We start from the raw sequence: 23,436 nt of genomic DNA, 5'->3' as shown, positions 1-23,436 counted from the left end.
CAGGCGCCCTGGAAGTTAATTTTTAAATGATTTCTCTTGTAAGCTGAGATCCTCTGCAAAAAGGATATAGTGGAATTGAGGTTTTGATGAGGTTTAGAAATGCATTTTTTAAATTGATAGACATTCATTAAGTCATTCATTCATTTCTTTTAAGGCAAATTCCTGAGCACTGGGACCTAATTTAAAAGTAAAACATTCTTTTTTATTTATTTATTTTTTAAAGATTTTATTTATTTATTTATTTGTCAGAGAGAGAGAGGAGCGAGAGAGCGAGCACAGGCAGACAGAATGGCAGGCAGAGGCAGAGGGAGAAGCAGGCTCTCTGCTAAGCAAGGAGCCCGATGTGGGACTCGATCCTAGGACGCTGGGATCATGACCTGAGCCGAAGGCAGCCGCTTAACCAACTGAGCCACCCAGGTGCCCCAAAACATTCTTTTTTAAAAGATCTTATTTATTTGTCAGAGAGAGAGAGCACAAGCAGGCAGAACCATAGGCAGAATCAGAGGCAGGCTCCCTGCTGAGCAAGGAGCCTGATGTGTGACTCCATCCCAGGACCCTGGAATTATGATCTGAGCTGAAGGCAGACACTTAATCAACTGAGCCACCCAGGTGTCCCTACAAGTAAAACATTCTTGATTTCTCTCCCTGTTTCTCCCTAATATAAAAAAGTCACATCTGCTGGATCTCTAACATAAAACTGAATCTGAACACTTTAATTCAGCCTATGTAGGCTCTGTCCTAGGCATTAGTCAGACAAGACCTCAATCTGTCATAGATCAGTACCCACAAGGTCCCTGCTGACATTGAGTTTACATTCTGGGAACTGGGGGAGGGAGGGTTGGGAGACAGTAAATAAGTAGACAAACATGGTAGTGGTGAAGCAGAGTAATAGCAGATGGATTAGCATTGTGGAGGAGGGGAAGGAATGCCTACTTAAAAGGAGGTTGTGAAGGAAAAGCATGGAGAAGATACTTGAAACACACAACAAAGGTTTTGTATTCAGACTAATATGAAGAGTTAGAAATAAGGTAATAGCAGACAACACAATAGAAAAATGGGTAGGACCATTCAACAGGTGATTGGCAAAGAAGATACTCATGCGACCAATAGACATTAAAAAGGTGTTTCATATCATGAATCCTCAGTGAAATACAAATAAAATCATGAGATCCCATTTTACATTCACCAGAATGGCTGAAATGGAACACACTGATAATACCAAATATTGACAAGGACGTGGAGTAAGTAGGATTCTCCAAGCTCTGTTGTGCATATAAATTGATGTATTTTGGAAAACTGGTATCTACTAAAGTTGAACGCACATATAAGCTATATGATCCAACAGTTTCACTTCTGGGTTTATATTCAACATAGTGCATGCACATATTCACTACAAGCATGTTCATGGCAGTGTTATTGGTCAAACACTGGAAATAACCCAAAAGTCCCAAGAGGAATGGATAGATTGTGATATAATTCAATCATAGAATAAAATACAGCAATGAAGATGAACAAATAAAACATAGTTAAATCTCACAAGCATAATTTACTGATACAAGGCCAGATACAGTGTATTACATAGTAAAAACAGTGTAATACATAGTAAAAACTATTTATGTAAAGGTCAAAAACAGGCACAATTTAAAGGGGTAGAACTCATCATAGTGGTTATCTTTGTGAAGGAGGGAGGGTATAGTGATTAGGACACTCAAGATAGACTACACAACAGAACCAGTTTTAGTTGGCAACACTAGAGTATCTCCTTTGTTCTTGATGACGTTAAGGGTTCTAGTTCATGTTTGTGTAACATGAGAAGAGGGTAAGGAAGTACAATAAATTATAAGATTGATAATCACCTCCCAAGTTAATTCATTTTAGTGTGGTTCTTATTCCTGGCTACATAGCACAAGCACCAGGAGAATTTAAAAAGAAGATTTGTAAGCCTTATCACCAAGAATTGGGGCCTGGGCTTGGTATTTTTTAAATGATCCACAGTACCTCACACCCATTAGTGTGCTTGCTGTTAAACAACAAAAAAAGTTGTGAAGATGTGGTGAAACTGGAACACTGTTGGTGGGAATGTAAAATGTTGCAGGTGCTATGGCAAACAGTACTGGGATTCCTTAAAAAAAAAAAAAAAATTACCATATAATCCACAATTCTCAGTTCTGCATTTCTGGGGTATATCTATAAGAGTTGTAGGTAGGTCTTGAAGAGATATTTATACATCCATGTTTATAGCACTATTCACAATAGTGAGAGAGGTGGAAGTTAACCAAGTGTCCATTGATGAATGGATGGTTACACAAAGTATGGTATATATGTATAGTGAAATATTAAACATTATAAAATGAAGGAAATTCTGACATATGCTACAATATAAATTAATCTTGAGGACATTATGCTATGATAAACCAGGCACAAAAAGACAAATAACTGTATGATCCTACTATTATACCCAGAATAGTTAAATTCATAGAAATGGGATAGAATGGTGGTTGCCAGGAGCTTGGAGGAGGCGGTTTTTTGTTTCTTTTAGGATTTTATTTATTTATTTGACAGAGATCACAAGTAGGCGCGGGGGTGGGGGGAGGAGTAGGCTTCTTGCTGAGCAGAAAGACTGATGCAGGGCTCGATCCTGGGACCCTGAGATCATGACCTGAGCCAAAGGCAGAGGCTTAACCCACTGAGCCACCCAGGTACCCTAAGAATGAGGAGTTACTTAACAGGTATAAAGTTTCAGTTTTGCAAGATGAAAAAGTCATAGATTAGTTGCTCAAAAATGATTATACTTAACACTATTGAACGACACACTTAAATATGGTTAGGATGATAGGGACACCTGGGTGGCTCTGCTGATTGTGTCTGACTCTGTCTCAGCTCAGGTCTTGATCTCAGGCTTGTGAGTTCAAGCCTGGAGTTGGGCTCCATGTTGGGTATTCAGCCTACTGAAAAGAAAAAGGTTATGATGGTAAATTTTATGTATTTTACCATAATTTAAAAAAAAAGATTTTATTTATTTATTTGAGAGAGAGTAAGAGTGAGAGAGAGAGAGAATGAGGGAATGGGAGAAGCAGACTCCCCACTGAGCAGAGACACCTCCCCCAATGCGGGGCTTGATCCCATGATCCTGAGATCATGACCTGAGCCAAGGTAGCCACTTAACCGACTGAGCCACCCATGTGCCCCTACCATAATTTTTTATTTTTATTTTTTTATCTTTTATTTTTTTTAAGATTTTATTTATTTTTTTGACAGACAGAGATCAGAAATAAGCAGAAAGGCAGGCAGAGAGAGAGGGGGAAGCAGGCTCCCCGCCAAGCAGAGAGCCCGATGCGGGGCTCGATCCCAGGACCCCGAGACCATGACCTGAGCCGAAGGCAGAGGCTCAACCCACTGAGCCACCCAGGCGCCCCAGCCCTACCATAATTTTTAAAGAAAGATTCAAAACTGGCTAATGTGCAGTTGAGAACTAATGCTGCTTTAATGGAAACAAAAATCACACTGAGTAAATATAATACTGTTCTTAAAAAAATGGACAATTTGGGGGCGCCTGGGTGGCTCAATGGGTTAAAACCTCTCCCTTCGGCTCAGGTCGTGATCCCAGGGTCCTGGGATCAAGCTCCATTGGGCTCTCTGCTCAGCAGGGAACCTGCTTCGCCCTCTCTCTCTGCCTGCCTCTCTGCCTACTTGTGATCTCTGTCTGTCAAATAAATAAATAAAATCTTTTAAAAAATGGACAATTTGTTTAATAATTGCTCTTTTCATTTTGCTGAGATACTTGGTGTAGTAACTTTGCTCTTTTGTCCTTTAATGCTGTTTAGGAATGTTAGATACCATCTTTCCAAAATACAAAGTTTTTTTTTTATTTTAGATGTAGTAGTATGTACTTAATAGTAACATTTTAATATGTGTCATGTTTCTAGTATTAGGTTTTAAAGTAAATCACTTTAGGGGTGCCTGGCTGGCTCAGTCAGTAGAGCATGTGACTCTAGATCTCGGGGTCGGGAGTTCAAGCCCTACATTTTGGGTAAAGCCTCCTTAAGTAAACAAATAAATCCCTTTATTTAAATTATACAGAAAAATCCTCTATTTTGCTTTTCTTCTTTCATTGAATTAATTTTAGGGTACATACATACATACATACCACAGTTATGTTTAACATTTCCTGTTATTTCTTTTTTACCAGAAACTTACAGACTTTTCCTGCTAAGACCTCAATTTGTATTTTAGAAAGCCAGAAGAAATACTATGAAAGTTTGAAATACCTTAAATCATCCAGAGCTAAGGCATACATAATGAAACAACTCTTAGTACAGAAAGAGGTTCGTATTTGTTTACAAATGTATTTATCACTTGGCTTTTTTGTTGTCTTAATCATAATGTGATGTAAAACATAATATTACTCTTTAACACTTTTTAGTTCCTATGGAAACAATTTTAAATGTTCTTTGAAGGTAACTCAGTTTTGCTTTTGTGTTTAAGGACATGTATTTATAGGCAACATTGTAATATCAGGATTTGATCCCATTGACAATGTCTCTGTCAAGTCGACAAACAGCTCTAGTTAACCCTCCACCACCAGAATATATAAATACTAAAAAAAATGGGCGATTGACAAATCAACTTCAGTATCTACAAAAAGTTGTCTTGAAGGCTTTATGGAAGCATAGTTTTTCCTGGCCTTTTCAGCAGCCTGTGGATGCTGTGAAATTAAAGTTGCCAGTAAGTATATCTTATGATTATGTTACTTATAAAAGAGAAAAACAGTGTGAATCTCTGAAAGAAAGAAATAAACTAGTCTTTTTTAAAAAAATTATTTATTTATTTATTTGACAGAGAAAGAGATCACAAGTAGGCATAGAGGCAGGCAGAGAGAGAGGGCGAAGCAGGCTCCCTGCTGAGCAGAGAGCCCAGTGCGGGGCTCGATCCCAGGACCCTGGGATCATGACCTGAGCCGAAGGCAGAGGCTTTAACCCACTGAGCCACCCAGGTGCCCCATAAACTAGTCTTTAATGTTATAAAATATATTTAATTTAGTGAAGACCTTTGATTTATTCTGTACCACTGAAGAGTTTTCCAGTGAGTATTTTTCCTAAACAACAAAGCTCATTTTTCAGAGCTTTGAAATTCTTATTTTAACAGTTTGGTAAATTATAGTACATGTTTTCTTGTTAGAGAATGTGTTACCTGACTTTTTTTTTTTTTTTTTAAGTTTTATCTATTTACTTTAGAGAGAATGTGTGTATGTGAGCAGGAGAAGAGGGAGAGGCTCCAGCAGGCTCTGTCCTGAGCCTGGAGTCTGATATGGGGCTCCATCCCATGACCCCAAGGTCATGACCTGAGCCAAAACCAAGAGTCAGATGCCCAACCAACTGAACCATCCAGGCACCCCTCACTTGTCCTTTTGGTGCAAGGTTGTCATGAATATCAGCTTCTTCGTGAAGTTTTTCTTGACACTTACTTCTTGGTAGACTTAGGTACATCATATACAGAATTCAACTTTAAGCCTTCTCTTTGGTATTTTCAGCCATCTGATAACAGAATAGTTAGGTAGTTTGTTGCATAGTAAACCATGGCACTGGGATTATACTCTGGATCTATCAGGCTACATAAATTCTAGGTTTTTCTTCATGCCCTTCACTTTTTATTTTCCAGGATAGTTTTACTCTTACATTCTTGTTTTTGTGATTCTTTGTTATTTTTTTCTCTGGAAAAAAAAATGCCATGGCAGTTAGCTTTCTCAGTATAAAATTTTCAGTTTCTAAATTATGGATTTTTAAAGGTAACCTAGTTGCAAGTGTATAACAATCTACTTGTGTACCAGTAGTTGTAGTGAATTTGTTCTTACTACTAACATTTAGAATTTCTTATTAAAAACTAGGATTATTACACCATTATAAAGACCCCAATGGATTTAAATACAATTAAGAAGCGCTTAGAACATAAATATTATGTGAAGGCTTCAGAATGTATAGCAGACTTCAACATAATGTTCTCAAATTGTTATTTATACAACAAGGTATGTTGTATAAGTTTATGTTATACTTGGTAATTCTTTGCTCTTATAGAAGATGTGTATAGAATGTGTGCTGATTTCAGATTTCAGGTCTTGATTTGGGGTATTTTACAGACTTTTTAAGGATAATGTTTATTTTTTACTGGATTTCATAATTTTCATTATATCTATTTATTTAGACTATTTCCCATAATTTTGCCTGAATAACTGTAATGGTTTGTTATGTTTTAAAAAATGAAATACCAATGATAGTTTGTTTCTGTAAGTATCATCTCAAGATGTTCTATACCATACTTTTGCCATTTTAATTATAAATGGTAAACTTTATTATATATTAATCTTGGTTAAATGTTCATGGTATGAATGCAGACAAATTACATACATCTAAACTTCATGACAAGTTAACTTAAAGATGAGACACATTCTCTGTTACATACCAGTAGTAGTGTTTGCATTTGTGTTAATGAATTGACTTGTCTGATAATATATGTGGACATTTGACCTTAGTCTCCACTTTAGCTTTCATCCTATAAAACTGGATTTGTGTATTCATTTTTTTCCCCATAGAATATCCCTGTTTCCCAGAGTACTGCATTCTTTTTAAGCTGTTCTGTATCTAAAAATTTTAAAACTTAAATCCCATTTATTCAAAGTCACTGGTAATGCTACAATGTAATAGAAATTTTGGTTCCCAAACTCTCAGTGCCATCTTAAATTTAAGACTCTTAGCCAATATGATTTTTTAAAAAGTAACAATTCCAATTGTCCTTTTACATTTAATATTTTAAAACAAAGTTCAGTAATTTTCCTTAAGTGCCTAACTTCAAAGTAAGTGTTCTCTGCTTTAGGCTTTTGCTTTGTAATCTACTTAGTTTTTTTTTTTAATCAGTAGCAAATAAAGCAAGCCAAAGACTTCTATGTGGATAGTTAAGATTTAAAAATTGGGAAAAAAAAAGATTTAAAAACTGAATTAGCTCTGCAGTGTCATTTTATCACTTAGTTAATTGAAAACTGCATCACATCAAGTCAAATCATGGACTTTCCACAGCCATGAACATGTTTTGTTTTAACTTACTTGTGAGGTAGAAATTTTAATTTCTAAAACCCTTTTGTATTGGTAGGATTGGTTGGATTGTAACACTGTAGTACTCAGAAAGGCTACCTCGGTTATTTTTAGAAGTTAAAAGGGTAGAATGTTAGAATTTAAAATATGAACTGATACACCATTTTCTGCAGTTAATTTAGAAGCAGTAAATAATGTTTAATAATATCCGAGAGTACTGTGTCACTGCCTTCTCTAAGGTAGCCTGAATTGTTGAAATTTGGTATAGTGACCGTATTGTGTAACCTTATGTTTATATATTTTCTAGCCTGGAGATGACATTGTTCTTATGGCACAAGCTCTAGAGAAGTTGTTTAGGCAGAAATTATCTCAGATGCCACAAGAAGAACAAGTTGTGGGTGGTAAGGAAAGAATAAAGAAAGGTAAGACAGAAGAGGTTTATGTTTTCTTACTTTCTCTCTTTTGCATTATATATAAGTGTGTGTGTGTGTGTAAATATATGACTAGAACTAAATAATAAATCCCTTAAAGGGGATAGATGTTCAGAAGTCCTTCCATACCCTGGGGCACCTGTGTGGCACAATCAGTTAAGGATCTTATTCTTGGTTTTGGGTCAGGTGGTGATCTTTGGGTCATGGAATTGAGCCCTGCACCAGGCTCTGCGTGGAATCTGCTTGGGACTGTCTTTCCCTCTTCCTCTGCCCCCTGCCCTGTATGTATGTGTGCTTTCTCTCTTTCTCTCTCAAAATACATGAATCTTTAAAAGAAAAAAAAGTCCTTCTAAATCCTATTGTATTGGTATAAAATGTCTATTTAAACAGTAAGGCAGACTTTGAAAGCAAAGATGTATCATGCAAGATTAGGGAATATTGTGTTGATTATGGCCTTGGAGCCTGAGATTTCCTATAGCATAGTGCCATTCACATAATAGGCATCCAGTAAATTTATTAGTATTTTTAGTGGCTCTTGTATCTGTGCTATAAGAATAAGATAGCCAAAATTGTCAATGTTTTCTTGTATGAAAAGATCCCATAGCTAAGAATGGAATGTTACTGTTGGGTCTGAATATTCTCCTTTTTTCTAATTTTTTCTTAATTAAAAAAAAAACAAAAAAAAAACTTTAGAAAGGAACATTTTACAGCTAATAATTATAGTATTTAAATACAGAGTTAAAAAACTAATCTTAAGTAATCAAATGGATTTATTGTGGAGGTTAACCAAAGTTGTCATAGATGAAATGTTGGTTTATTTTTGGATCGCTGATGGTGTACATTTTAAATAAGTTCCTTAATCATTCCATGTTAGTTTCCTCATGTATAATGTTAGGAAAATATTTCACTTTTGTGGTTGTAAATGTTTATAAAGTAAACATTGTTGTTTATAAAATTGTTAAGTGGCTGGAATATAAGAGACTTACACCACTACAAAGGTGGTTTATATCGGTAATAATGTATGCTTTTTTTCCTTGTTGGTAGATCTTTAAGATGGGTCATGACTTAAAGCTTTACTCAGTCCTGTGAGATATTCACTGTCTTATTAGAGTTCTTATTTGATTCTCACCTTTGGAAAAGCTTGATCTTAGGTCTGACAATATAAAGCCTAGTGTTCTGAAAGAAGATTAAAATAAGCCCTTTCAAGGTAGATAATATATAGATCAGTTTGCTATTTAAATTGTTAAAGCAAAGTGATAATTATTGCCCACTTAAAATAGTATCTCTAGCAAGGTAAAAATTACTTTAGAATGCTTCCCTTAAAAAAAGAAACACTTTAATATATTCTTAATCTTTAAGTTGTAGCTGCTTGTTTCAGATGCTCAAATTACTGCTAAGAGCTTAAGTTTCCCTCAGACAAAAATTCTTTGACTTTTCCTGTCAATATGTATATTTGGATGTTTGGCACTTATAATGCATATATTATAGGGTTACAAAGATGTGTAACCACTCTAACTCTCAAGTTCAGTTTACATTATAGTTAGAAATAAAACTTAAGGGGCTGCTGGGTGGCTCATTTGGTTGAGTGGCTGACTTTTAATTTGGGCTCGGGTCATGCTCTCAGAGTCCTGGGATTGAGCCCGTGCCAAACTTTGTGCTCAGCGGAGAGTCTGCCTCAGTGTTCCCTGTCTCCACCCCCTGCTTTCTTGCTCTTTCTCTCTCTAAAATGAATGGATAGATCTTTAAAAAATAAATAAATAAAACTTGTTAAAAACAATAAGATTATAATAAATGTCAGATGATATTACCCATAGTACATGCTATGGTTCAAGAAAGTAAGAAGTAGATTCATGCTGGTAAAGCTGCGGAAGGCTTTAGTGGTGATAGAACTTGAGTTTGGCCTTGAAGAATTGATAGGATTTGGCTTTGGAGTAAAGATCTAGGTTTCCAAATAACTTTCTGGGAATATTCTGCTGCCAGAGTCATGGCATTTTTATGCACAGTGGTAGGGAAACTGTCATATGACAGGAGCTAGTCTAAATAATGGCAAAGAAAAACTTTAAATTTAGTACATTAAATTGAATTGGTGTTGATTTATTGATTGATGAAATTAGTTGAGTAACTTTGAGGTGCTACAACACAGTTCTAGTTCTTGGAATATATCAATGAATGAAACAGAAACGTTTGCCATCTTGGAGTTTACATTCTAGTAGAGAAAGAGAGGCAAACAAGCAGGGGTTCTGAGTGGGCCTCATTGAGAACTTAAGATTTGAACAAAGAAGAAACTTCCCGGCAGAGGGATCAGCTAGAGCGAAGGTCTATAACAGGATCCTTTACTCTTCTGTCACTTTGAGCCATGCCTTCAAGACCTGGATCTTTCCTCTTTCCTCTTCATCTTATCAAGGATTTTATTCTTTTGGTTTTCCTCTTTGTTTTGTACATCATTAATCTCTCCTTTGTAGAGTTAGTCTCATTACTCTATAAATGTGCTCTAGTATCTTATTTTTAAAGTTCATCTTTTACTTGTCATTTTCCCACTACTGTCCCATTTTTTTGTTTTTCTCTTATATATTCATGAAATTCACTTCATGTAGGTTCTAGCCTCACTGTGTCACCAAGAAGATTCTTATCACACTACTTAAAAAGTTCTTGTCAGTTGGGATCTCTTACAGTTCTTGATGTGGCAAAATTTAGGTAATATTTTTCTATTCTCACTTTACTTGACCTCTGTCAGTATTTGTGTTAGAAGGCTATTATTTCTTTTCTTTTTTTTTTCATTGATTAAAGAATATACATTTTATTATTCATAAATCCAAAAATAGAATATTTGTTACCTTATTACAGTTTGGAATTTTTTTCTCACCAAATCAAATTTTATTTGGTCAAGGCAGGCACTGGTGAATAGATAAATATTTATCATAATGGTTGTAATTACTATGTTCACCCTTTTAAAATTTAAATTCAATTAATTAGCATACAGTATATTATTAGTTTCAGAGGTAGAGTTCAGTGATTGATCAGTCTTATAGAATACCCAGTGCTCCATTATATCACATGCCCTCCCCAGTGTCCATCACACAGTTACCCCACCCACCCCTACTCCTCTAGCAACCCTAAATTTGTTTCCTATGAATAAGAGTCTCTTATGGTTTGTCTCCCTCTCCGATTTTGTCTTGTTTTGTTTTTTCCTCTCTTCCTCTATGATCCTCTGCATTCTCAAATTCCACATAGGAGTGGAGATCATATGATAATTGTCTTTCTCTGATTGACTTATTTTGCTTAGCATAATACCCTCTAGTTCCAACCATGCTGTTGCAAATTGCAAGATTTCATTTTTTTTTTTTTTTTGGATGACTGAGTATATTCCATAGCATACGTATTCCACATACTCTCTAGCCATTCATCTATTGATGGACATCTGGGCTCTTTCCATAGTTTGGCTATTGTGGACATTGCTGCTATCAACATTGGGGTGTAGGTGCCCCTTTGAATTACCACATTTGTATCTTTGGGGTAAATACCCAGTAGTGCAATTGCTGAGTCATAGGGTAGCTCTATTTTCAACTTTTTGAGGAACCTCCATACTGTTTTTCCAGAGTGGCTGTGCCAGCTTGCATTTCCACCAACAGTGTAGGAGGGTTCCCCTTTTTACACATCCTCGCCAACATCTCTCATTTCCTGACGTTAATTTTAGCCATTCTGCCTGGTGGGAGGTGGTATCTCATTGTGGTTTTAATTTGTTTTTTTTTTTTTAAGATTTTATTTATTTATTTGACAGACAGATCACAAGTAGGCAGAGAGGCAGGCAGAGAGAGTGAGAGGGGAGGAAGCAGGCTCCCCGCTGAGCTACCATGTCTTATTCCCTGTGATCCTGATTCTTCTTTGTGGTCTATTGTCTACACAATAACAAAGGCGGTATTTTAAAAATAAACTAGAATACATCATTAGCCTGCATAAAGCCTGTCTTTAGTTTCTCATGTTAAAATAAAGTCTGAATTTCTTTGGCCCTTTGTGATCTGGTATTTGCCCAATTCTCCGTTCTCATCTTGAGCAGCTTTCTCCTCAGTCACTGAAGTTTTCCCTACTGATTGTCTTGAAATACATTTTTACTGCCATCCCATTCTCTGACTGGCTACTTCTTAAATTCACAGTAAAATCTTAATTGGTACCTCTTCAGAGAGGCCTCCCTGGCTTATCTTCTTTATAGTAAGTCTCTGTCTTAATTTAGTCAGCACCCCATTTATTTCCATTTTGGCACTCGACATCACTTGTAATCAATTTGATTTTTTTCCTGTTTCTTACACTAGAGAATGTGCTTACCAAGGACAGAAACTGTGTTTATCTTGTTCATTGTTGTGCCCTAGCACCTAGAAAGGTGGCCTGATACATAGTGGCATGCAATATATGTTCATGGGGTCCTTTTAAGTTCCAGGTACTGTATTATGCCCAAGATATATTGTAGAGATTGAAACAAAGTTCCCTTCCCCTCACAGAGCTTTTTGTTCTAGTTCACAAATTTGATAAAATTAAGTAAATATAAGTATTCCTCATTATACTTAGCTGTTTAGCTCCTGAGTTCAAAGAGCCACAGTTGGGATATCAAAAGATACAAGGTTATCTCAGTTTATTTGGTTCCTAAGTTTTAGTTTGTGGATAATGAGAACTAAGAGATTGAGGAGTACAAGTCCCGTCTTAAAATATATTCTAACCTTTTTGGTTCCTGTGTTTGTTAAGAATTCGAAGAGTCAGGGATACCTATATGTTGTACGTCAAATGTGATAATGGCAGGGAAAAAGTAAGAATAAGAGAACAAGAAAGTAGTGGGGTTCAGAAGAGAGTTCTTTTACATAGGATGGCCTGAGAAGATAACATTTCAGTAAAGACATAAAGGGAATTTGGAGTGAGCCATGAGGCTATCTCCTTCCCAGCAGAGAGAATAGTCTGCTTATGCTTACCAGATTTGAGGCTTTGTGGCAGACCAGTAGGCTGAAGTGCATTAAGTGAAGGGGGCAGTGATAGGAAGTGAGGTTGGGAGGGGGGAGTGCGTGTAGGTAGAGAGATCATGCGGGTCCTTAGAAAGCATTGTAGATTTGAGGTCTCCAATATTACATCTAAATTGCTCTGACAGGTGTTAGCAAGTGTGTGTGGGAGGGCTTCAAAGGGGAATTGGGAGTGTATTGTGTTTATATTGCTAAAAAGCTGAACTACATGAATTAAAATAGAATACAAAGAAAAATAGTTTATGTTTTACTCACGTATTGACTCTTGTTCACACTTTACTAGGCATTCAACATAACGTGACTGTTCCTTCTGTTAAAGAAAAACAATCCCCCACAGCACTAGAACTAGTATTTAAGCCACAAGTGATTCCCTCTGTATTTCCTGAGACATCAGTTTCTCCTTCAAACATGGCACAAGGTACTCCACTCAACTCGACCTTACAAACAGTGGCCCAAGTAAGTTCACTGTAGCTTTAAAATGTTTCCATGTAAGGAGTTGTGATGACTAGACCTTTTTTTAAGTTGATGTGAAAATCTGTCTTCAGCTTACTGTAGTCAGTCTTTTTGTCTGTGTACATTTTATAACAGGAGACCTAGGATGTGAACCAAATTTTAGAGATTTCTTGTAGAATTTGTACTGGTTTACTATATTTTTAGTGTTACTATCAGTTGCCCACCTATCCATTCTGTGTGTTATATAACTTCTTTTGGGTTGATAATTTAAAATTGTATACCATAGCTGATTTCAGGTATTCAGAAACTTGTTTTTGTATAACTATGACTTACTTTTCCATGTATCTTTCATTTAGGTTTACACAACACAATTCTTTGAATATTAGGAAGAAAATACTTGAACTATTTACTTATAAAAGAGAAATTAAGCTTTACTAATATTTTAATATAGGGAAGACTTGATGCTCTTAAGTTTGAAAACTTGCTCTGAATGCCCCCTTAATTGTAGTTTTTGTTGTTGTTGAACTGTTCCAGGTTTCCAGGGGTGTGAAGAGGAAAGCAGATACCACAACTCCTACAGCTTCAGTAGTTAAAGCAAGTGGCGAATCTTCCCCAACACTTGCAGAAAAGAAATCATTGAAAATGCCACCTATAAAAGAGAATGTGCTGAAGACTGTTTTGCCAGATTCTCAGCAACAGTGTAAAGTTGTAAAGGATGTTAAAGTGACCGAACAGTTAAGGCACTGTAGTGAGATTCTTAAAGAAATGCTTGCAAAGAAACACTTGTCCTATGCATGGCCCTTTTATAACCCTGTTGATGTTAATGCTTTGGGACTCCATAACTACTATGATATTGTGAAAAATCCAATGGATCTTGGAACTATTAAGGTAAATGTTGTCTTAATAGAAGAAACTTCTTTTCTTCATTATAAAAGTACTCTTGTTCAGTGTAAAAAGTTGTTTTAATTCAGGAAAAGATAAAGAAGAAAATTAAAATCATTAGTAGGTCATGTCACCTGGAATGAATCATGGGAAAATTTTTAAACATCTTTTTCTTCTGTTTTCTTCTATTGTTCTTTGCCACAATGTTTGAGTTGCAGTATGTAATATAACTCTGTACCCTGAATTTTCACATACTATGTTGTAGACATTTTCTCATTATATATTCAAGGTTATATTTTTAATAATTGCATGATTCTGATGTAATTTTGGGGAGGGGAATAAGGCATTGATATAGTTTCCAATCCCTCTCTACATTTTTGGGGAGGATGTCTACTGCCTTCATCAGGTTTTTTAAATTACTATTTTTTTAAATTTGATTTTTAAGTAAACTCTACCCCCAGCATGGGGCTCAAACTCATGACCCCAAGATGAAGAGTCACATGCTTTACCAACTGAATCAGCCAGGCACCCCTTAATTTTTAATTGAGGTATAGTTGACATACAATTTTATATGATTAAGGTGTACAGCACAATGATTTGACAGTTCTATACTTTATTTAGTACGCACCATGAAAGTGTAGTTACCATCCATCGCCATAACAATGTTATTACAATATTGTTGATTATATTCCCTATTCTATACTATTCATCCCCATGGCTTATTTTGTGAGTAGAAGTTTGTACATCTTAATCCCCTTTGCCTATTTCATTCATCCCCGTCTCCACCTTGCAATCATCAGTTTGTTCTCAGTACTTTTGAGACTGTTTCTGTATATATGTGTGTTGTTTTGTTTTTTTAGATTCTACATACAAGTGTGATGATAATGGTATTTGTCTTCCTCTGTCTTATTTCACTTAGCATAAATATCCTCTGGGTCAATTCATGTTGTTGCAGATGACAAGATCTTATCATTTTTTATGGCTGAGTAATATTCCGTGTGTGTGTGTGTGTGTGTGTGTGTGTGTGTGTGTGTGTGTGAGATCTTCTTTATCCATTCATCTATTGATGGACTCTGAGGTTGCTTCAATACCTTAGCTATTGCAAATAATACTGCAATAAACAGAGGTGCATATATATGTTTTTTTGAATTAGTGTTTTTGTTTTCTTAAATGAATTATTTATATATCTTGGCTATTAACCCCATATCAGATACATAATTCACATATCTCTTCTCCTATTCAGTTGGTTGCCTTTTTGTTTTATGATATTCTTCACTGGGTAAAAGCTTTCTTGTCTGATAGACTTTATTTTTGCTTTTGTTTCCCTGGCCTGAGGGTAGACATCCAGAAAAATGTTACTAAAACTAAAAATGTTACCCATGTTCAAGAGATTACTACTTGTATTTTCTTCTAGTTTTATGGTTTTTATGTTTTATTTAGGTCATTAATCCATTTTGAATTTATTTTTATGTATAGTGTAGGAAGGTGGTTCAGTTTTCATTCTTCTGCACTTAACTCTAGTTTTTGCAGCAGCATTTGAAGAGACTGTCTGTTCTCCATTCTATATTCTTGCCTCCTTTGTCAGAGGTTAATTGACGATATAAGTAAGTGTTGGTTTATTTCTTTCTGTCCTGTTCTGCTGATGTGTGGGTCTGGTTTTGTGCCAGTACCTCACTGTTTTGATTACTGTAGATTTGTAATATATCTTGAAACTGGGATTGCAATACCTCTAGTTATGTTCTTTTTTGAAAATTTTTAAATTTTTTATAAACATATAATGTATTATCCCCAGGTCTAGTTATGTTCTTAAGGTTACTTTGGCAATTCATGCTCTTTGTGGTTCCTTAAAATTTTTAGGATTATTTGTTCTAGGTCTGTGAGTACTTCTATTGGCATTTTCATAGGGATTGAATTAAATCTGTAGATTGCTTTGGAGGTATGGACATTTTAGCTATTCTTCCAGTTCATAATAATGATTTATCTTTCCATTTATGTCTTCACTTTCTTTCATGAGTGTCTTATAATTTTCAGAGTACAGGTCTTGTACCCTTTGATTAGATTCATTCGTAGGTTTGTTTGTGTTTTTGCTTTTTGATGTAATTATAAACAGGATTGTTTTTCTTAATTATTCTTTCTGCTACTTTGTTATTAGTATGTAGATGCAGCATATTTCTGTATATTAATTTCATATCCCGCAACTTTACTGAATTCATTTATTCTAATAGCTGTTTGGTAGAGTTTTCAAGTTTTTCTATATACAGTATCATCTCATCTATAAATAGTGACAGTTTTACTTTTCCCTACCACTTTGGGTGCCTTTTACTTATTTTTCTTGTCTGATTGCTGCGGCTAGGATTTTTAGTACTACGTTGAATAAAAGTGATGATAGTGGACATCCCTGTTCTTGGTCTTAGAAGAAAAGCTTTCAGTTTTTAGCCATTGAATATTATATTAGCTTTGGTTTTTCATATATGGCCTTTATTATATTGAGGTATGTTTGATTTAAACCCACACTGTTGAGAGTTTTATCATGAACAGATTTGAGTTTTGTCATATTTTTTCTACATTTATTGAGATGACTGTATGGCTTTTACCCTTCATTTTATTCATGTATTATATCCCATTGATTGATTTGTAGATATTGAATCATCCTGGCATTCCTGGGATAAATCCCACTTGTTTATGATGAAAGAATTTTGCAAATATTTTGTTGAGGATTTTTGCATCTATGTTCATCATGGGTATTGGCCTGTAATTTTTTTTTTTTTTAGTAGTGTCTTTATTTTTTTGTTATCAGGGCAATGCTGGCCTCATAGAAGGAATTTGGAACTTTTTGTTCCATTTATATTTTTTTGAATAGTTTGAGGAAGTTAGGTATTAACTCTTTAAATGTTTGGTAGGATTCCCTTGTGAAGCCATGTGGTCCCAACTTCTGTTTCTTGGGAGTTTTTGATTACTGATTCAATTCCATTACGAGTAATTGCTCTGTTCAGATTTTCTATTTCATCATGACTTAGTCTCGGAAGATTGTGTGTTTCTGGGAATTTATCCATTTCTTCTAGGTTATCTTAATTTGTTTTCCTATTTTTTTTTAACTTAAAAATTTTTGGGACGCCTGGGTGGCTCAGTTGGTTAAGCGGCTGCCTTCGGCTCAGGTCATGATCCCAGCGTCCTGGGATCGAGTCCCACATCGGGCTCCTTGCTTGGCAGGGAGCCTGCTTCTCCCTCTGCCTCTGCCTGCCACTCTGTCTGCCTGTGCTCGCTCTCTCTCTCTAACAAATAAATAAATTAAAAAAAAAATTTTTTTTGGTAATAGTCTCTTATCCTTTGTATTTCTATGGATTGGTTGTTTCTTCTCTTTCATTTCTGAGTCCTCTTTTTTTGATGTGTCTGAGTAAAGGTTTATCAATTTTGTCTTATTTTTTCGAAGGATTGGCTCTTGCTTTCATTTGTCTTTTCTGTTTTTTTAGTCTCTTCATTTCCGCTCTGATGTTAGTATTTCTTTCCTTTTACCAATTTTGTTCATTTTTAAGTGTCTTTTCGTTTTGAGGGAATTTTTAATAAAAATCTTTCATTTAAATGTTCAAGGTTCGTTTGAGGAATTTATCTTTTCATTGCTTTCCTAGGATCATATTTGTCCAAGATTGTCTGGAAATGTGCTATTTTCCTGCTTTTGTGATTATGTTCCTCTTCTTTTCTTTTCTTTTTTTTTTTCATACTTGGAATATCAATCTTCCTTACCTCTACTTGTCAGAATTCATTGGATATCCTCAAGGTCAAAAAATACAAAAGAAATACAACAGGATTTTAACATTTGTCGAATTTGGAGGGTGGGTGTCTGTTTTGGGTATTACCTGTGTTCTTCTGTATGTTTCAACTATTTCGTAATATAATTAATGTAAATACTCAAATGATTATTGGACTGTGTTGTTTGTGAATCCTGTAGTTTTTCCTTGATTTAGGGGAAAATGGACAACCAAGAATATAAAGACGCGTATGAATTTGCTGCAGATGTTAGATTAATGTTCATGAATTGCTACAAATACAATCCTCCAGATCATGAAGTAGTTACAATGGCAAGAATGCTCCAGGTAAGTTGATAGGTGTGCTCTGAAAGTGAGTTTTCTCTGAACATAGTTTGGAAATTTTATTTCTTTAAAAGATTTTACTTACTTGAGAGAGCAAAAGTGAGAGAGATCACAGAAGGAGAGGGAGAAGCAGACCCACCTTGATGCAGGGCTTGATCCCAGGACCCTGAGATCATGACCTGAGCTGAGGGCAGACACTTTAACTGAATGAGCCACCCAGGTGCCCCTAGTTTAGAAATTTTAGAGAACCGTAACTCAATAAAGAATGCCCCACTTCCCAAATATAAAGCACAATTTATTAAGTAAATCAACTCTTAAAATGGGGTTGTTTTTTGAGGTATAGTACCCATTAGTAACAGATCTTTTAAGGAGGCTGCATTATACATAGAGGATATGGGAGAAATATTAGTGAAGAGGGGATGGTAGATAGCTTGAGATAGGATTGGCTAGAACCCATATTCCCCTGAAGGTAAAGCTCTGGGACTTTTGAGTGGAATGTAGTGAAGTGGGAGGTAGTGGAATGATGCATCAACCATAGGGCAGGAGCTCCTTGAAAGAAGGTCCTCTATACAGCTTAACAGGTCTATCTTACATGGAAGAGAGGAGAAAAGGTTTTTTTGTTTTTGTTTTTTTTTATTTCTTTTCAGCGTAACAGTATTCAGTTTTTGCACCACACCCAGTGCTCCATGCAATACGTGCCCTCCTTAATACCCACCACCTGGCTCCCCCAACCCTTCAAAACCCTCAGGTTGTTTTTCAGAGTCCATAGTCTCTCATGGTTCACCTCCCCTTCCAGTTTCCCTCAACTCCCTTCTCTCCATCTCCCCATGTCCTCCATGTTATTTGTTATGCTCCACAAATAAGTGAAACCATATGATAATTGACTCTCTGCTTGACTTATTTCACTCAATATAATCTCTTCCAGTCCCATCCATGTTGATAAGAAAGTTGGGTATTCATCCTTTCTGATGCAGGCATAATACTCCATAGTGTATATGGACCACATCTTCCTTATCCATTCATCCGTTGAAGGGCATCTTAATTCTTTCCACAGTTTGGCGACCGTCGCCATTGCTGCTATAAACATTGGGGTACAGATGGCCCTTCTTTTCACTACATCTGTATCTTTGGGGTAAATACCCAGTAGTGCAATTTCAGGGTCATAGGGAAGCTCTATTTTTAATTTCTTGAGGAGTCTCCACAATGTTCTCCAAAGAGGCTGTACCAACTTGCATTCCCACCAACAGTGTAAGAAGGTTCCCCTTTCTCCACATCTTCTCCAACACATGTTGTTTCCTGTCTTGCTAATTTTGGCCATTCTAACTGGTGTAAGGTGGTATCTCAATGTGGTTTTAATTTGAATCTCCCTAATGGCTAGTGATGATGAACATTTTTTCATGTGTCTGATAGCCATTTGTATGTCTTCATTGGAGAAGTGTCTTCATATCTTCTGCCCATTTTTTGATATGATTATCATTTTTGTGTGTGTTGAGTTTGAGAAGTTCTTTATAGATCCTGAATATCAACCTTTTGTCTGTACTGTCATTTGCAAATATCTTCTCCCATTCCATGGGTTACCTCTTTGTTTTGTTGACTGTTTCCTTTGCTGTGCAGAAGCTTTTGATCTTGAGGAAGTCCCAAAAGTTCATTTTCACTTTTGTTTCCTTTGCCTTTGGAGACATATCTCGAAAGAAGTTGCTGTGGCTGATGTTGAAGAGGTTACTGCCTATGTTCTCCTCTATGATTCTGATGGATTCCTGTCTCACATTGAGGTCTTTTATCCATTTCGAGTTTATCTTTGTGTACGGTGTAAGAGAATGGTTGAGTTTCATTCTTCTACATATAGCTGTCCAGTTTTCCCAGCACCATTTATTGAAGAGACTGTCTTTTTTCCACTGGATATTTTTTCCTGCTTTGTCGAGGATTATTTGACCATAGACTTGAGGGTCCATATCTGGGCTCTCTACTCTGTTCCACTGGTCTATGTGTCTGTTTTTATGCCACTACCATGCTGTCTTGGTGATCACAGCTTTGTAGTAAAGCTTGAAATCAGGTAACATGATGCCGCCAGTTTTATTTTTGTTTTTTAATATTTCCTTAGCAATTCGGGGTCTCTTCTGATTCCATACAAATTTTAGGATTATTATTTGCTCCAGCTCTTTGAAAAATACCGGTGGAATTTTAATCGGAATGGCATTGAAAGTATAGATTGCTCTAGGCAGTATAGACATTTTAACAATGTTTATTCTTCCCATCCAAGAGCGTGGAATGGTCTTCCATCTTTTTGTGTCTTCTTCAATTTCTTTCATGAGTGTTCTGTAGTTCCTCGAGTACAGATCCTTTACCTCTTGGGTTAGGTTTATTCCCAGGTATCTTATGTTTCTTGGTGCTATAGTAAATGGAATCGATTCTCTAATTTCCCTTTCTGTATTTTCATTGTTAGTGTATAAGAAAGCCACTGGAGAGGAGAGAAGTTTTAAGGTTGGCAGGCAAGGAAGCATGAGTCTTATGTTACTTCTTTGGTTAACCGCCCTCCCCACCCAGTTTTACAGAGATAAAATGGACATATAACACTGTATACATTTAAAGTATATAATAGAATGATTTGATGTATATACTATGCAATGATTACTCGAAGGAAAAATAGAATTATCATCAAAGTATGACATTTGCTGAAGGGTGTTACTGCTGTATTAAGTTGGAAATACAGAAAATCTTTATATAGTCTAATTTTTTATTTTAGGATGTTTTTGAAATGCATTTTGCAAAAATCCCAGATGAACCTGTGGAGAGTATGCCTGTCTGCTACATAAGAACAGACACCACAAAAATCCTTGGTAGAGAAAGCAGTAGTGAAGCTTCCTCTGAAGGTAACTCTTCTGGGGATTCTGAAGATGAACGAGTTCAGCGTCTTGCAAAGCTTCAGGAGCAGGTAGTTGATTGTATTGATGAGAAAGTTTTTGTATTTTTATGAGCTGTTGTTGCAGATCTATTTAAAAATCTTTTTTGTAGATTAAAAGCTGTTACATTTAGAACACTTAGGAGCCATGACTTTATTTACTTCCTGCCATGTTTGTAATGTTTGGTAGTCTTTCTTACACAAAGATCTATGTATCTTAGAATTCTGTTACCTTTCTAACCACAAGGAATTTATACTCATTGAAATAATTTATATGACATAATCCAAGATATTTTATGGATGAGTTTTTGTTCAATATTGCTACCTTTTGTGATACAATGTTAATCTACTCCTAGCTCAAGCCTGAAAGAAAACAAAGTTGAGATTACCTGGAAATGTTAATTTTCGTGTTCTGTTTTTAGTTGAATATCTTAGTTTATGGGTTGAGCACGGAATAGTTTTTCTGATTTAAAGTATGCCCTTCAAAATAATGAATTTGTGGGGCACCTGGGTGGCTCAGTGGGTTAAAGCCTCTGCCTTCAGCTCAGGTCATGATCCCAGGGTCCTGGGATCAAGCCCTGCATGGGGCTCTCTGCTCAGCGGGGGGCCTGCTTCCTCCTCTCTCTGTCTGCCTCTCTGCCTACTTGTGATCTGTCTGTCAAATAAGTAAATAAAATCTTTAAAAAAAAATAATGAATTTGTGGAATGAAATTAGAACTTGAAGGAAATGTAATATGAAATGAATTTCAAAAGGATAGGGTTGACTTTTGAGTGCCTTCATTTTTTTCCTAATGTGTTTAGAGCCATGAATGTTGAAAGAATTTTTTTCTTTATTAGCTGAAAGCTGTTCATCAACAGCTACAGGTTCTCTCCCAAGTACCTTTCCGTAAGCTAAAGAAAAAGAGTAAGTCTAAAAGGGAAAAGAAGAAAGAAAAGGCTAATAACAGAGATGAAAATCCAAGAAAAAAGTTTAAGCAAGTGAAATTAAAGGAGAAGTCCAAAAGCAAGTAAGTATCTTTTATAATGCCTTATTCATATAGTAGTATTATTTAACATAAATTTGACTAAATTTAATTTTTGTTTAGTCAGCCAAAGAAGAGGAAACAACAGGTGTTTGCTCTGAAACCTGAAGATGAAGATAATGCTAAGCCTATGAACTATGATGAGAAAAGGCAGTTAAGCTTGGATATAAACAAACTCCCTGGAGATAAACTTGGGCGAGTAGTTCATATAATACAATCAAGAGAGCCTTCTCTGAGAAATTCCAATCCTGATGAGATAGAGATAGACTTTGAAACACTGAAAGCATCAACACTGAGAGAACTGGAAAAGTACGTTGCCGCATGTCTAAGAAGAAAAAGACCGATAAAACCTCAGGGTATGTATTTCTATCAGTAGAAAGCAGTCTGGTATTTGTGTTAGTTTTTGGTAAGACTTTTTTTTCCCTCTTAAATCACGTAGGTAAGAAAATAACAAAGTCCAAAGAAGAATTACATTCACAGAAAAAACAGGAGTTGGAAAAGCGGTTACTAGATGTCAACAATCAGTTAAATTCAAGAAAATGTCAAGCAAAACGTAGGTGGCAGTTTTTTATGTATTTGTTTTTAAAAAGGGAGCAGGTTTCTTTCTTTTTTTTTTTTTAAGTGTTCGTGTGATTATTTGATTCTGCTGGCATTGTAATGTGTTTCCCTGTTTTGTAGCTGAGAAAACCCAGTCATCCACAGCTGTTGGAAGTGGTTCCCGATTGAGTGAAAGCAGCAGCAGCAGCACTAGCAGCTCATCGGAGACTGAAAGCAGCAGTGATTCAAGCTCCTCGGACAGCAGTGATTCCGAATCAGGTTAGCTGTCCCCTTAAGTGTACCTCTGTTTGTGGGAACATTCGTTTCTTGTATTATTGAGACTTATATTTTTAAGAAATGTTTGTCATTTACCCAGATCCTATGGTTTGGATGCCACACTTATTATTTAATTGCATGTTGACATTCTTACTATTTTCTTTAAAAGAGATACTGTGTAAAATGGAAACTTCATATTATTTGTATAAGACTTAACAGGTTTGTAATGTTGAAAAGAAATTTACTAAAGGTGGGAGATAGTTTCTTAACATATAATACCACATCTTAATTCGAGAAAATAACAAATAATAAAATTCCGATCTTCACTTCTTTTTATAAAATAAAGGCTTATTTGAGGACATCTTTCACTTTACTCTGCATGATATATCAGATCACTTTAATGTTGCAAAGTATGTCCTGTTTGTGACAGTATATTCTAAATTGAATAAGCACTTTGAATTGTCATCCCAGAAAATGTTTAAAGCAGAATTTTACTCACTTTTGTGTTTTCACAAAAATGTACTCAAATTGAGATTTTCAGTTATGCTAAAGTATCATATTACCCTGGTAGTTTATCATCATCTGTATCAAGCTTAATTCAGTCATGTTTTCTTTGTGCTCTTTCATTGATGGTTGTGTAGTTGAGAAGTAATCACTGCCCCAAGGATACTGACTTGGCAGGGGCATCCCATTATTGTCCACCAAAAGGTACATTCAGAATATAGGGCACTTTTGTGCCTAAAATTTTGCTTTATTTTAAATGAGT

The 23,436-nt window shown here is 35.8% G+C and overlaps 1 protein-coding gene across 1 annotated transcript in view; it reads left to right on the top strand.

Annotated features, from left to right (window-relative positions):
- Window positions 1-4,536: 4,536 nt before the first annotated feature.
- The window catches only part of BRDT (bromodomain testis associated), a gene marked incomplete at both ends in the record, with an annotated part of 62,634 nt that continues 43,734 nt past the window's right edge, over window positions 4,537-23,436 (top strand). Inside the window, 11 exons of the mRNA XM_080799912.1 lie at window positions 4,537-4,725; window positions 5,885-6,022; window positions 7,390-7,504; window positions 12,797-12,969; window positions 13,501-13,854; window positions 17,811-17,939; window positions 20,680-20,868; window positions 21,673-21,842; window positions 21,921-22,213; window positions 22,297-22,410; window positions 22,536-22,673. Of these exons, the coding sequence (XP_080656038.1) occupies window positions 4,537-4,725; window positions 5,885-6,022; window positions 7,390-7,504; window positions 12,797-12,969; window positions 13,501-13,854; window positions 17,811-17,939; window positions 20,680-20,868; window positions 21,673-21,842; window positions 21,921-22,213; window positions 22,297-22,410; window positions 22,536-22,673 (2,002 nt within the window). The remainder of the gene's footprint in view (window positions 4,726-5,884; window positions 6,023-7,389; window positions 7,505-12,796; window positions 12,970-13,500; window positions 13,855-17,810; window positions 17,940-20,679; window positions 20,869-21,672; window positions 21,843-21,920; window positions 22,214-22,296; window positions 22,411-22,535; window positions 22,674-23,436) is intronic.

The sequence above is a fragment of the Martes martes genome, assembly GCF_963455335.1.
Source record: "Martes martes genome assembly, chromosome: 4".
Lineage (NCBI taxonomy): Eukaryota > Metazoa > Chordata > Mammalia > Carnivora > Mustelidae > Martes > Martes martes.
Note: the sequence above shows the minus strand (reverse complement) of the source record. Positions and strands in the feature narration are given on the sequence as shown.